The 16424-nt window shown below is 38.2% G+C and overlaps 1 protein-coding gene across 2 annotated transcripts in view; it reads left to right on the top strand.

The window, feature by feature from the left end:
- The window catches only part of vps13d (vacuolar protein sorting 13 homolog D), a 161844-nt gene that overhangs the window by 108287 nt on the left and 37133 nt on the right, over positions 1-16424 (top strand). For both annotated transcript variants that reach the window (XM_012967176.2, XM_012967175.2), the window contains 3 exons: positions 3257-3405; positions 4765-4899; positions 5778-5945. In XM_012967176.2, coding sequence (XP_012822630.1) covers positions 3257-3405; positions 4765-4899; positions 5778-5945 — 452 coding nt within the window. The remainder of the gene's footprint in view (positions 1-3256; positions 3406-4764; positions 4900-5777; positions 5946-16424) is intronic.

The following is a 16424-nucleotide window of genomic DNA, read 5'->3' as shown; positions in this document are numbered from 1 at the left end:
AGAGAGAGAAGTCTGCCAAAGGATGCCTGCAAAAAAGGTAAGGTAAAATGGTAGTGTACCACTATGTACTTTTTTTCACCGGACTGGGTTTAACAATGCCCAGAAATGCTTTGCCCCCTTAATTATATGACTATACCTTTGGTATACACATTTTAAGGGTAATTGCAATGTATAAAAAAGCATTTAGAAATCTGTATAAACCATTCAGAAAACAAGCCTGTAAAAAAAAATTGATTTTGCTTCTGCATGTCACTTCATAAGTTAATTCTAAAATATATAACAACCAGGTGTGCCTGTGCAGTCTTTTGGTTTCTATAACATCTTTTTGAATATTAATGATAATTACTGTACCTTTATTAGTTAACAATAGTGTCATATGCACCCACTGTTGTATAAACTATAGTTATTGCAAAATTAAATTGAAATATTAATTGGCCAGTTGCTTTCTAAGGAATATTATTAATAAATGGTCCCAACTACAAATGACTCACTATAGATGAATATAAATGATTTATGCTCTCTACATAGTTTAAATCTTTCTTGATGTAGATATATAATTGTTAAGGCCGACAGTTCATACAATAATTGATAATGCAGTACTACATCAAACATCTTTTCTAAATGTAAGTATATTCCATCTGCTGTAAGGGCACTGTCTGGCCTTCTCCCATAAGCCATGCCGTATTAATGCGCTTATTTTTCCGAAACATAAGCTCTTTTGGGCAGGGCCCTCATCACCTCTTGTATCGGTTATTGATTGCTTTATAAGTTACTCTCTATGTCCAATGTATGTAACCCACTTATTGTACAGCTCTGCGGAATATGTTGGCGCTTTATAAATAAATGTTAATGTAATGTAATATTCCTTATTTGATGCAATAACAGTATTTATTCGAACATAGCATGAAAATGAAACTTTTAAGAGCAAATCTGTGTTTCTATTTCAGGATTGTTTCTGTTTTGCATACAAAATTGTCTCTTTACTTAAAATACTTTTTTATTGGTCCCCTTTCCTAGTTGTATATAGCTGAACAGAATTCAGCACACTCCAATGTGAAACCATCTGTAGTTGGGATCTGATCAGCAACTGCCCTGACTGTGCTTTTAAACCCAGTGGGTGAGCTGTAGCCAATGGAGTTACCATGAAAATGAATAGTGAAAAGTGTTGGTTTTCTGTATGTCATGAAGTAGCTAAGAATGTGCAGCATTTTGTTCAAATCTTTTAAATGGTTTTAGTTGCCTTTAAAGAAATGAATGATTCTGGTAAAATCTTCTACCATTTTTCCATTTAGTGCTTTTTTTTATCTGGCAGTTTCTGTTTCAGTTCTCTGTGTAAATAATAATAAGTTTACTACTGGGATTTGTCTTATTAAAATGTTTAACTGATAGGAGCTTCTTCAACAGTTCATCCCTTTTCATGCTTATGTCTGAAATTCTTTCCAAATTATAGATGGGAAAAGGTTAAAAGTGCATCCTAATTCAGAAGGGAATGGAGATCATGAGATTTATGCATTACTAAGGCTCTTACAGGCCGTTATTTAGTTCAGCCATTCTGTTAAACTGAGGTCCTGGCAGAACTTGAATAGAAAGAGTGCAGAACGGATTGCATAATAATGCTATTGCATGCTCAGGGCATGTTGGGAGAGAAGCTGTTCAAGTGAAGAGAAAACAGCTTAGCTTCTTAATTAGCCATAGAGTGAAAAGCCCTTGAGAATACTGCCAATAGTGCTTCTCTGCATTGTGTGTCCAGATTGTATGTAACTACAGTGCTTAGCACTTTATATCTAGAAATTATTATATGTGTCTTGAAGCTTATTTATTATATATTACATATAAGCTTATAAACGCATTTATAAACAGGCAACATTACATAGTGCTGTACAATAGAAGGGCATATTCAGGAAACATACAAAAACTGATCAATACATATGGCTGAAGAGGGCCTTTCTCAATAGAGCTTACAATGTAAAAGAAGAAGCCACAAGACAAATGGGAAATAATTTGGAAATCAAAAAGATACGCCATGCCCCTATGCATATGTGAGTTTTTGCATTTTATGTTGCCGGAAACTCATAAAGGGCTAATTTCTTAACTCCAGAGCCTGTTAGCAGTTGATGGGTGTGGGGGCTCCATAGTTATGGTGCTCTGCACTCACATTCTAGTTGAAATGCAAGCTAGGAGAGTTCCAGGGGGGGTGACTAAGTTCCCCCCAACTTCCACTTATCTCAACCCATCTTTCTAAATTAAACACTGCTGAATTCAAGCAGCGTTACATAATGAGTGAAGGGCATTCCAGTAGCAAGTTGAGTTTTAGGGCACAGTGCACAAACTGTCTCTGCAGCATGCACCTTGCCCTGGTTCACAGAGTCCTTTGCACCTTGCCTGATTTTTGGTAAAGTTGAGATCTGCTGTGATGTACTCTAATTTTTTTACCCCACTTAAAACCTAAATAGAATTTTAGATGCAGTTTACATATGCTGTGGACTGTCTGTTTAAATCATTGATGCACAGAAAAGAACTAGCTGTCTGTCAGCATGGAAATCCCCTGCAGAGTTTCTAAGAATGGGTCTGTTTGGTTCCCAGGCTACTTATTCTTGTGATGGACAGACTGTTCCCCTGATCACAGTGTCTTGTATTCTCTGAAATGTATGCCAGCTTTGTCCATAAATCATGCATTTTTGGGTTTTGGTTCTAAAGAGAGGGCAGTTCCCGTCTAAGCCCGAAGTAAAAGTTTGAGACACAACAAGCGATTTAAAAAACAGCTATTATGAATATACTGTCTAGAAAATGCAAAGTCTTATTTTGCTCATTTTATACTGAAAATTACCTTTTAAAAAAAAAGTTTAAATATAAAGGATCAATTGATTGTGACTGTAAATTAGAATTAATCTTAGGTTCAAAAGTAGGTGTTCTCAAACTGTTGGTCTCCTCACCTCCTAATAGGGTGCACCCTAAAGGCCAATTAGGCTTAAATTTGGGGTAACTGTTTATTTATTCTCAAATTGAGGGAAAATTTGTCAAATTCTGTCGTCCTACATAAACCTGATGTCGGTGGTAATATACCTTTATGTTGTCTTACATTGTGTAATAACTGTAAGAACTTTGGCACAAAAAAACTGTTTGCTTTCTGTTTGCATTGTTTTACAAAGCATTTCTGTTTTCTAGTTCTGCTAATTTTTATTAATTTCTTTTTTTCATCATTGAAAATGATCAGTGATTATAAACAAAATGTAAGCATTGTTCACATTTATACTAGGTGTTGAAAAATGGGATGAAAATATCCATGACAAGCCATCGGAGGAAAATAAATCACAGCAGAGATATTACTTTGAGAACCTGAAAATATCTATACCACAAATTAAGCTGAGCGTGTTTACTTCAAATAAACTCCCTCCAGATCTCAAGGTATGTTGTTATTACTTTTAGGCCACATGGACTGTTGCTTTTTCTGCAGGGTCGCTGAAAAAGTGGTTCTTTCCCCTGATATATACACCTTGATGTGGATGACACTGGGCCAAACCATGGGATCAAAACAGCAGTAAATGCAGGTCTATGCGATGCCCAATCATAGGACCCCCATACAGAGGCCAATAGACTACCAACTCGGAAGGACCAAATTGAAAGCTATTATTGGCTAGTGTATGATCACCTTCAGCTTGTAATGCTGGTCAAATCTAACCTAACATCAGTTTTAAATTGTAGATTCCACTCGCTTGCCAGCATGTTTTGCAATCTTTTCACTTCTTATTCATGTTTATTTTACCCCATATGCTCAGCACTCAGAAACAGGGTCCTTCTTCCGATTCCCGTTGAGTGCAAATCTGATTTTAATGTGTGGTTCTTTTGTTACTGCACATGCCAGACAAATGGGGTAGGAGACTTTGAACATGATTAGGTTTAGTTATCACAACATATTCCCTCCAACCATTATACTGAATTGTTGGATAAATAAACCATTATACAATTTTTGGATTATGGGACTGTTCAAGACCACGTCCTTTTCATCTTTATATCTGGTACCTCTCACTTTTACCCAATGCCAAAAGCTATGGTTTATTCTTTATAAAGTAATATTATGTAATAAAATGTCTTCTTTGGTGTTTTTTCCAACTCAATGATATATCTTTACTTAATTTTCTGCTAAGCAGCAGCTGGATCATTTATGGAGTCTGCTTTCCAAACTGGCTGGCCGGTGTTCTGCAGGGTTGGACAGAGAAAATGATTACTCACTTCTTGCCGAATTGTCTTGTAGAGTTCCCCATCATTCACATGATCCGGTCACATTATCTACTAGTTTTATTTTTATCAGTGATGATTTTGTTTTACCAAATAATGTGGTCAAATACCAGAATTTTATAAAAGTGTTTAGCATTTTCTATTTAAAACATACAGATAGAGGTTTAGAATGATTGACAGCAATAGGTGATTCATCCATGACAAAATGTGCCTATGCCACAAGAGGGCGCATTTTCAGCCAGTGGAGATATGCTCTATTATTGTTGCCGTTACAACCTGTTGTTTATTTCAGTGTCACTGTTAGCAGCACTTACTGTGGCAAAAAAACACTCTTTCACAGATGGTAACAGACAGATTCTACTGACAAAATGACAAACTAAATAGACATGAATCATCGCTTCTCTGCTAGCAAAGAATATGCCCCTCTCTTTGTACCATAGGCTTTAAATAAATTCTAATAAATTCCATTAATACAATGCTATGAGAAAGACTATAAGAAACTTACAGTTCTTGCATATTTTTCTTTAGGCTTTGAAAAGTACTCTGGGATTTCCACTTATCAAGTTTGAAGATGCTGTGATTGACCTTGATCCATTTGCAAAGGTTCATCCGTACGAGACACAGGAATTCATTATTAATGATATTATTAAACATTTTCAAGAGGTCTGTAATAATGTTGTAATAATCTGTAGTGCCGTTTGCCCTTATTTGTTTTCCTGTAATGTATAAATTCTTTATTCAATGCCTAAATCCAATTTTGGCTCCATTTATCCTGCTTTAATTTTTTCCATACCCCTATTACTTATTAACATATCTGTATCCACTAAAAAATCAGAAAAACATTTTTAGTAATAATGGCTTCTTGCTTGTACAGGCAAGAAAAGCTGATTTCATGGGGGCAAAATGCTTGCTTATTTACTTGTTCTACTTATATCTACTTTATGGGTTGTGTCTGGGGGGCTGTCCTTTTGGGTCGCCATTATTATATTATATATTTTAATATTTATTCACACTATCAATCAGGATGTCTTTGTTTCTGCCACATGATTTAGAATTAAGTAGTAGGCACATGCATTTAGTTTGTTAGAGTGGTGCCATGGTTGTGTTTGACAGAATTAATTTGTCATAAACTGGGGCTATGAGATTTTCTGCAGAATACACTGAGAATTGTGGATACTTTGCAGGAGCGTTCAGTAGGGCAGTAGGCTTTGTGGTGTTTACTGTGGGGTTCTTACATAGATATATGCTTCACATAACGCATTCAAAGAGGTTATTTGCTGCTCTCAAGTTACACTAAGAGGTCAGGCAGTGGCTCTGTGTGATATGGTTTGTGGGCACTAGGGGGATTAGCAGGGCTTCTGTGAAGAAACTTTTGATTATCTGTTCTGTGGAAGTCACAATGTTTATACTACCAGTACTGTTCATTTAACATGATCAGGAAAAGCTCTTTTACCTTGTAATACAGTATTATAAATATAAGCACATAATGGCATTGCTTTCAAAGAAGATTGCATAACTTATTAACCTATTTTATTTTGCAGGAATTACTCAGTCAAGCAGCTAAGATTTTAGGCTCTGTAGACTTCCTTGGCAATCCAATGGGCTTGTTGAATGATGTGTCTGAAGGAGTAACTGGGCTCATTAAATATGGAAATGTTGGTGGTTTAATAAGAAATGTCACTCATGGAGTATCCAACTCAGCTGCTAAGGTAATGTACTGGTTTATTATCATTTACATTGGTAGCAATGTAAAACTGATGAGCGCAACTATCAGATTAAAGGACATGTCAGCCCCAAAAATATGGAGTGCCTTCGCATCTGATGAGGTACAGCTGCCATACCACACACCTTTAAAGGTGCCTGTATCCTTTTCATAACTTTATACATTTTGAAATGTGTTTTGTTCTATTCAATAAACTTTGGAAAATAAGATACCACCTAAGTTGAACTGACCACTTGTTAGATAATTTAACAGCATTTAAATTTGATAGTATGGTCATTGGCAAATTTTGCAATAATGATGAGTAGGGATGCACCGAATCCAGGATTTGGTTCAGGATTCAGCCAAGATTCTGCCTTTTTCAGCAGGGGTTAGCCTTTTTTTTTGGCAGGATTCGGATTCGGTCAAATCCACACTACTGACTGAACCGAATCCTAAAAATCACGTGACTTTTTGTCACGTAAACACGGAAGTTGAAATTATTTTTTAATCTAACGCTTTAAATTTATCATTTAACCCTTCCAAAACCTAATTTCTATCCCTTTCTATCATGTTAGTTGAGCAAAATAAACTTTACTTACACTATATAAATGATTCCTTTTTTTCCCCTTCAGTCTTGGAGTTTATAGTCACAGTCAGTAAGCCGGAGCCATTTTGGGTACACTGTTATTAAGGGAAGCTTTGTATCCCCCCAAAATCTCATGCATTTGCCATCTGGGTAATATCAAGGAAGTGCTGAATGGAAAGTTAAAGTAATTGTAATTAAAAATCTGAGCTGTCAGTCTATGCCATGGGCATAGAGGCGGGGCAGGCAATATATGATTGACAGCTCAGATTTTTAAATACATTTATAACAGGTATGGATGATTTATTTAAAAAAAGAGTTTGGGTTTAATTTTTAAAGAACTTTTATTATACAGCTTTTTATGTGTGAGTGACAGGTCCCCTTTAATGTTCCCTGCATTTGGGGCAGTAAACTTTCTCTACGCTTGTATGGGGTAACATACAAATGGTGGAGTATTTGTATTTAAACAGAATGTTCAAAGGACTGCTTGATCTACTGACTGTCTGTGGGCAAGTTTGCTAATATCATAGCGGAAAGGCATTCATTATTGATCAATTAATGTGCTTATACAAGTTTACTGTAATACTGATTTCCATCTCTTGCCATCTTTTTATTTGGGCTCAATATGATACTAATAAGACAGGTCAGAAAATTGTGAGGGGCAAGGGCTGAATTGGCCCATGAATGCAGTTGTCTTCTTCTGGCTGATGTGGTCTGATAGCTGTCCTGGAGGCTAACAGTTGCATCAGTCTGATTTGGTTCACTGTCTGGTTTGATGAATAAAAGCAAAAATATTGTGCGTGGTGGTAATATTTTGTACTTTATGGTAACTAAGCTGCATAAATCCAAAATGGTGGCAAACCATCCTACTGGGTTTATTTAATGTTCGCATGTTTTTTTAGTAGACATGAGGTACAATTATCAAAATTACAGAAGACCCCTTATCGGGAAGACCCCAGGTCCCAAGCATTCCAGTTAGCAGATCCCATTCCTTTTGTATGTATCATCCTATGTCAATCATTGTTATGGCTCAGCGAAATCAGTTATACATTGACTATATTAATAGGATATATAGGATATTAATGAGCTGGAGAGAGTGCAGAGATGTGCGACTCAACTGGTAAAGGGGATGGAAGATTTAATCTATGAGGTTAGACTATCAAGGTTGGGGTTGTTTTCTATGGAAAAAAGGTGCTTGCGAGGGGACATGATTACTCTGTACAAGTACATAGGATTATAGACAGATGGGGTTGTGCTTTATTCCCATAAAAATGACCAGCGCACCAAGGGCCTCCCCTTTAGATTAGAGGAACAGAGCTTCCATTTGATGCAGCATAGGTGGTTTGTCATGATGAGGTCATTGAGTTTGGGGAATGCCCTTCCTAGTGATGTTGTGATGGCAAATGCTGTTAAGGCTTTTGTGATACTAAAATCTACAGTTAGTATTGATGTTGGTATACTGTATATGCTTTATGCATGTGAGTGTATAGATAGGTCAGTATGGGTCTGTATGTGAGTGTATAGATTGGTCAGTGTGGGTCTGTATGTCAGTGTATAGATAGGTCAGTATGGGTCTGTATGTCAGTGTATAGATAGGTCAGTATGGGTCTGTATGTGAGTGTATAGATAGGTCAGTATGGGTCTGTATGTGATTGTATAGATAGGTCAGTGTGGGTCTGTATGTGAGTGTATAGATTGGTCAGTGTGGGTCTGTATGTCAGTGTATAGATAGGTCAGTATGGGTCTGTATGTGAGTGTATAGATAGGTAAGTATGGGTCTGTATGTAAGTGTATAGATAGGTCAGTATGGGTCTGTATGTGAGTGTATAGATAGGTCAGTATGTGAGTGTATAGATAGATCAGTATGGGTCTGTATGTGAGTGTATAGATAGATCAGTATGGGTCTGTATGTGAGTGGATAGATAGGTCAGTATGGGTCTGTATGTAAGTGTATAGATAGGTCAGTATGGGTCTGTATGTGAGTGGATAGATAGGTCAGTATGGGTCTGTATGTGAGTGGATAGATAGGTCAGTATGTGAGTGGATAGATAGGTCAGTATGGGTCTGTATGTGAGTGTATAGATAGGTCAGTATGGGTCTGTATGTGAGTGTATAGATAGGTCAGTATGGGTCTGTATGTGAGTGGATAGATAGGTCAGTATGGGTCTGTATGTGAGTGGATAGATAGGTCAGTATGTGAGTGGATAGATAGGTCAGTATGGGTCTGTATGTGAGTGGATAGATAGGTCAGTATGGGTCTGTATGTGAGTGGATAGATAGGTCAGTATGGGTCTGTATGTGAGTGTATAGATAGATCAGTATGGGTCTGTATGTGAGTGGATAGATAGGTCAGTATGGGTCTGTATGTGAGTGGATAGATAGATCAGTATGGGTCTGTATGTGAGTGTATAGATCAGTATGAGTTTATGTATGTGAGTGTATAGATAGGTCAGTATAGATTTGTGTGTGCTGGGTTTACTTGGAAGGGTTGAACTTGATGGAACCTATGTAACTATGTAACTATAAGTTAATGAGTTATGAGTGCTAAACCAAGCATTTAGCAATGGATTGTCAAGTGATTCTAAATTGCATGGTTAGCCCAGGTTATGATATTTCCTGTTTTCCTGTAGCATGTCCCTCAGTTCTCAGAGAAGCAGAAGTTTACTATATGTTCTGTTAATAGAGAGTTTTAACATTAAAAGCAGACTTTTGTTATGTTGCCCTGTTTGCACTTATTCTTGCTTTATTCTTTAAAACCCTTAGTCTCTTAAAAAGACTACACAAGTTAGAAGTGTATGCTATTTATGAGTTGTATCTGGTTTGGCCATTTTTATGACTTTCTGTTTTATAGTGCTGTTGTTTATGCCTATAATGGCTTTTCCATGTATGTTAGAACACGCCGTGGGTAAATGCCTCCTTTCAAGTGAAGAAGTTCAACATATTTAAATTGGCACAAAATGTTAGGTTAACTAAAGTTCACTCCACTCAGATTTAGCTGTGCTGTCTCTGAGACTGGAAGTTTCCTTTTATTAATTCTTTTTTGTACTTGGATTCTAATCAATACCGAAATTGTGATATGCATAGCAATGACTCACGTTTCTGGCAGTAAAGCCGCACACACTTTATGTTTCCCTTAGTGCTTTATCGTCCTAAATTATAAAACCATTCCTTGCTTTTGGATAGGAAAACATTTAAATAATTACTCTTTGCATAAATTCAACCGCAGACTGACCCTGACGTGTTTTTCTTTCTTTTTTTTTTTTTGTTTTCTAAATGAGAAACTAGTAATACCTTTTTAGGTAGCAGCTAAAAACAGAAAAAAGGCTGCCTTCTTTAGGGCAAATGAAACTTATTTTATTTTTTATTTATCTGATGGACAATAAAGAGTTGACTATATATTATTTGGTAATAGTCATTAAGTCGGCTGGGGTCATGATCTTCTTATGAAGGGGTCAAATGGTGACATATTTGGCACATAGCCAACTGAAAACTTCCAGCCGTTGAATGGTTTAAAAAAAGTCCTTTTAAGTTAAGAATAAAGATATTGCTATTTATTAATCTATCTTATCATATAGATTGTAATAGTATTTGGAATAAATATGAATTATTTAAAGCAATTTCCCACATAAAATCACTTTTGCAGGTCACTTTGTAGGGTCTTCATTCTGTGTGGTTAACCCTTCAGCAGAATTGGGCTTTTGTTTTATTTTTGGGTTTTCGTGTTCCTTCTAATGTATGAATGTACTTTGCCAAAGCATTTCTCATATTTTATATAAGGAGTGAAGTATTGTGCTCACAAAGTTATACTGTGAGTACATTTATTAGAATGGGTAATCTTTGCGTTCACAGAGATGTCACCCCTGAATGGCAGCTTTTGGGGGAATTTCCAGTTAGTGAAACGCTGCACTGAAAATGTATGGTGCGTGACTTAGGCGGGTCCGTGGCGATGTCACTAAACATTCACTGCATGTGTGCAAAGGCCTTTTCACAGAACTGAATGATTGTTGCACATTAACCATTCATTGGAGATGCCCATAACCTTTTAGTGACAGGAGGCTGGGCAAAAGCATCTAAATTGGGTAACTCCCAAAAAAAATGGGGGAGTTGACTATGCATTCCGAAGAGGTTCAGGACAACACACCAAATTCCTTCAGTATGCTGGATTTGCATATGACGTTAGCTTTGTACTGTTGAGAGATTTATTTATTACCTGGTATTTATATAATGCCAATATATTCTGCAGCTCTTACAGAGGTTATACATCAGTCACATTCCCAGCGGAGCTTTATATCTAAGGTCCCTATCACATTCACTCATACTGTCCATTTTATCAGGAGCCAATTAACCTGCCTGTATATTTTTATGGTGTGGGAGGGGGGGGCTTAAACATACATGGAAAGAACCTAAAGACTTCTTGCAGATATCATCCAGGCGGGAATACTTCACTGGTATCACTTCTTTGTAAGATGCTCTTTTCTAGTAACTCACCATTCCTGTCTTGAATTTCTGTCGCCAATTTCATTACGTTGCTGTACCTGGGAAATTGTATTGAAGCCCTATGCATAACCACAAGCAGGTGGTAACATACCCAAAATATGTATGGGGTTTTAGTTCCGCTTTAAGTGCAACTTGAGTTCACCCTAGAAAAGGTGTTTCCTAATCTTCTTTCACTTGAATGGCTTTATTGAAACATGGCTCCAAGTTGTTGTAACCTTCACTTTATACACTAGATAATCTCATTAGGACATAGTTTGTGAATTTCCCTGTATCAAAGATCACTTGTGGGAGAAAAAAATATTTTTTTTCATAGAAAAGTTAGAGACTGTTAAGTGTGACTAAGACGATTAGAAGATAACAGATCTTTCATCTGTTTCATGCAGAGCAAATCAGCATCTGTTCTGATATAGTTTGGATTAGACCAGTTGCAGCAGTGTATCACTTGCATCAGTTCAAAGTGATGGATAATATGTCTTTTTGTGCACAGCAGAAGGTGTATGTTGAAGCAACAATTCTACATTTGTGATCGAGGCTAATTATGGTCTAATCCTGTACTTCATGGTTCATTGTACATTTTTATGGGTACTTCTTATGTTTCCTATAAAAAATCTGAGGTTAGCTATTTCGCTGAATTGTGATATTACAAAATGCCTCTGATCGTATTTTATGTCGCAGAAAAAAATGTCAGACAGTACTTTTGTCATTTTTCAAATATTTTAAGTTTTCCCAAAAATGACCTGCCCAAATCTCACAATATTGAAAAATACAGAATGAATTGCCCCCACATTCCCCAGGTGCAGTTAATAAAAGTTTCAGGGTGGTCACATAGTGTGATAATGTTGCTAAAAAAAATTAGAAAAAAATCCAATATCTATCCACTTTGTTATCAGTAGGATACGTATTGCTGAAATAGGCCATACAGTACAGGTATGGGTGATCCTGGAACCCTTTATGCAGAAAGCTCTGAATTACAGGTAATTCCCTAATTAACTCTTAGACTTCATTTTAATCAAATTTTAATAAATCTAATATATAATTAATTCTGTGGCATGTGCAAAAGTCAGACTAGTAAATCAGGATTTAGTATTACTCAGGCCTAGATTTAATGGCAGATCACAAAGGCCCAGGCCTAGGGCAGCAAAGATCTGGGGGCAGCATGCTGCCCACTGGCCACATATAAACTGGGGACTGGGCGATAGGAGGAACTGCAGGGGAAAGTAAAGGTTGTGGGAGTGTGGGAGAAGGAGCAGGTGTGTGATCAGGAGTGGATGAGGTGCTGGCGGGGCGGGGGGGCGGAGGGGCTAGTGGCCTAGGGGTGCAACATATTTAAATCCGGTGCTGGTATTACCTATTCAGCACAGATCATATCTTGTAAACACATTTTGTATCCCTCTAAATATCTTTCTATTCTTGTATTCTTGTTGTATGGAAATTGTGAGCTGAAAACATTTTGCAATCTTTTTATATTCTTTCCCTGCTTTGTAGGCGTCAATGAGCTTTTCACTCAGTTGCCAAGAGAGCACATTGTTAGTGACAGCCCAAAGGTGTCAGAGATATAAATAAAGAAGATGTAAAGTTAAAATCACTGGGGGTGCTAAATCTTAGAAACCCCCCAGTGATTATAATCACTCACCTGATACCCTGGGACCAGTGTTTTTGTTAAGAGAAAACTGCACTGGCCTGGGGCATTTCTGTAGAAGCTTGATGGTGTGACCTTCCTTCCTTTTCTGTCTTCTTTTCTCCAAGCACAATAAGGCACGTGCATAGTTTGGAAAAACTGCTTTTCATGTTTAAGTTCGGCCTTTGCTCTACTGCCCATGGTTCTACCCAGACTGGAATAAAAAGAGGATGGAAGAAGCCAAGTCTCTTCTACTGCAATACACCAGGCTGGTGCAGTTTATGGCAAACAGGAGCACCACCCTGGGGGGGGTGTGAGTTAAGCGATTATAATCACCAGGGGGTGCCTAACATTTTGGCACCCCCCAGTGATTTTAACATTAGTTCTCTTTTAAGATCTTTAGTTGTCAGCAAGTGACAATTCTTAAAGGCTATTAAGGCCTAATTAAGCAATTAGGGTCAGGGACTTTGCTCAAACAATGCTTATCACTGGAAAAATGGAAGGGTGTCAAAACTGTTGCATTTGCCACAATTACTTTTCTTGTTCCTATGTTTTCAAGTTTGTAAAATATAATTGTGCATGATTGCATTTGATTCACCGATTCCTGCGGCAGTGTGCGCTACTTTTCACTTACAAAATTACATAACTAATCACATACCCAAAACTACCTATACATAACTAAATATGTATTTTGGCAATGGTTGTCTTGACCTTTGCATTCAGCTGTTTAGTATGATATAAGCCTCTCTGGCCCATAATCAAAGAAAAAAAAAGAGAGTGCCCAAAGGACAAAACCACTTATCTCCTCCCGGCTAAATAAGTAATAAGTAAGCAGGATAAATACCCAGTATATAGTAGAGGCTCGGGTGTCAAGACCCCGAGCCTGACGCTCAAAATCAGAAGGTTCCTATTTCTCATTCAGTTTTCATGACAGCAGGGAAAAGAGTGTGTTCACCGGTATCCAGTAGTGGTCCGGGTGCTCAAGGCCTCGAACCCATAGCTGAAGGGCAAATATCATCAAAAAACGAAGTAGGGCATGAAGCACTCCGGACTGCCAGGGTCTGCTGAAACATGGTCTTTATTTCTTCACATTAAAAACAAACAGGTGCCTGACGCGTTTCGTGCATTAGTGCACTTAATCATAGGCCAAGTGTGACATAAATCCAAGTGTGACATAAGCCTGATTTAAATCTTTATTTACAATTGAATTTCAGCAAAAATGGTAATTTTTGTAACTAATACTTCTTCTTGACCTCTCATTAAATAAGAAAACAGATGAGAATTAATTTAAGACTAGTACACAATATATGCTTGAAAATTGGGCCTTTTTTTTGTCCTATTGAGCTGTATCTAGATGTATGGCATACCTCCCAACATTTGAAAAATGAAAAGAGGGACAAAAAAAATGTATGCGTAGCACAGCAAATATTTATGACCACGCCTATTTTTGCAACCACACTCCCTAAATACCACTCCCATTTTACAAAATTTGGCAGGTTATGTCTTGTTTTATGTGCTATTACAGCTTTGATAATGAAGGTGAAAGTGAATCTGGGACTGCGAGCTAAGGTGGTTCGTTGGCTAGCACTGCTGCCTTGATTCCATCCATGGCGCTATATGCAAGAAGTTTGTATGGTTTCCCTGTGTCTTTGTGATTTTCCTTTGGGTTCTCCACTGTCCTCTCATACTACAAAAACAGACAGGCAGGTTAATTATCTCCTGAGAAAATTGGCCCTACTGTATGTGAATGTGAGAGGGACCTTAGATAGTAAACTGCACTGGGGCAGGGACTGATATGAATGATGTATAATCTCTGTAGAGCACTTTTAAAAAGTGTCATTGCTATATAAATACCAGTAAATAGGCTCATAAGGGCCCATGCCTAGGACTACAGTTGTGGCTAAATCCACAGAATTGAAGGGCAGACCACGCACAGAATGTATCCATGCACATAAAGTAGTCACTTCCTGTGGCCCTGGTTAATAATGCAGATCATAATTGTGGTTTTCCTTAGGGATGACTCTTAAGCAATACTGAAATTCTTAAGGTGGCCGTACACTAAAAGGTGGGCAATTTCAGGTTGATCAAATTGTTTGTGTTTAATGTGCATATCCAGTCCTTTAAGGGCTCTGGCACGCGGGGAGATTAGTCGCCCGCGAGGCAACTTCAGCGATTTGCCATCCCACCGGCGACTTACATTTTTGCTGGTGGGATGGTAGTTCAGGGAGATTAGTCGCCCGTGACAAGGGAGGTTTGTCGCGGACGACTAATTTTGCCGTGTGCCAGAGCCCTAAGCAACAGAAAAATCAAACCTGGCCCATCTGGTTCATTTTCACCCAGATATCAGTAAGGTAGGCCTGTCGGAGGGCCCCCATACAGGGGTTAATAAGCTGCTGGCTCGTCAGCCTCCTTAATATGGCATTCTTAAAGTATGCACAATGAATGACTTAATTACCATTTGTAAATGCAAATCCAAATACTCAGTGGATATTTCAAGCTCTGACATGGGGTCGGTTTTGATGTTCCTTTATGCCATTTCTCCGATGTTAATGAGAAACTGTTTATATTTTGAAATAGTTTGACTGGAGATAGAGGCATATTTGAAATAGCAGCAAGCTCACAGATTATGAGAGAACATTGTGTGCAGGTGAAAACCTGAGCGGGAGACATGAGCGTTAATATCTTTTCCGCCCACTGAAAGTTATCTGCTAAGAGTATTAGTTGTGTTTAATAAAGCACAGTTGCCCTTCCAGTGAACCCGCCGTGACTCTACACTTGGGGTCATTCCAAGTTCAGCCTTTGGACTTTTGACTGCCTTCTGTGTATGTGAAAACAGTCGGCCGCCCCTGCAGGGATCACATATTCAGACCTGTAACACAAAACTATTACCAGCAGGCACCTGCTGGGGCAGCTTCACAGGAGGTCCATGGGGGCTGGGGGAGCTACTAAACTCATCAGGCATGGGCTGAGATTAAACAGCAGGGGTGTCCCTTGGGATAGACTTCCTATCAGTTTGCTTTAGAGATAGCCAGTGTATGAGTGCCAAACTGCATTAGCAACTTAGCAAACACTGGCACAGAGAGGAATCAATGGCATTTCAGAAATACATATATAAAATGCAGAAAATGTTAAATATGTGCATTTTATAAATGTGCGTGTGTTCAGTACCGAGGCCACCAGCGCACTGCAGGGACAGTGTATGCAATTGTGGTGGCATATAAATAAGAATAAATTGTCCCAGTAGCAAAACCTGTTATCTATAGTTTGAGATAAAGCTGAAGGCTATGACACACAGGGAATATTGAGCACTACTAATTAAAGGTGGCCATACATGTTAAAGGGAGTCCCATACGTGGGCAGATAAGCTTGAATTGGCAGCTTAAATCTGCCTGTGTATGGCCATTTTAGGTGGCCAAATGAACTGATCATAGCCCAATATGTTTACCTTGTGCTACATCTTACGTTTGACCCTGCCCGGACTGGCAAACGGTGGATTCTGGCAAATGCCAGAGGGGCTGCTGTAAGATGCCATAGACAGCCACTCTTTAGTGGACTGGTGGGGGCTGTTTGGGCCTCTGTGAACTTGAAATGCCATATTTTAAATGCCAGTCCAGGCCTGTGTTTGACCAAGGGACAAATGATTGGATTATAATAGGTGTCATGATTTTTAAACCTGCTCACACATTTACAGATAAATTGACAACTCTGTCTAAGGGTAAGAACCCACGGAGCGGTTCACCTGCAATAGATCTCTGCTATAACTGGCAACTAAGCGCTCCAAAATGGCT

The sequence above is a fragment of the Xenopus tropicalis genome, chromosome 7 (genome assembly GCF_000004195.4).
Source record: "Xenopus tropicalis strain Nigerian chromosome 7, UCB_Xtro_10.0, whole genome shotgun sequence".
Classification (NCBI taxonomy): domain Eukaryota; kingdom Metazoa; phylum Chordata; class Amphibia; order Anura; family Pipidae; genus Xenopus; species Xenopus tropicalis.
Note: the sequence above shows the minus strand (reverse complement) of the source record. Positions and strands in the feature narration are given on the sequence as shown.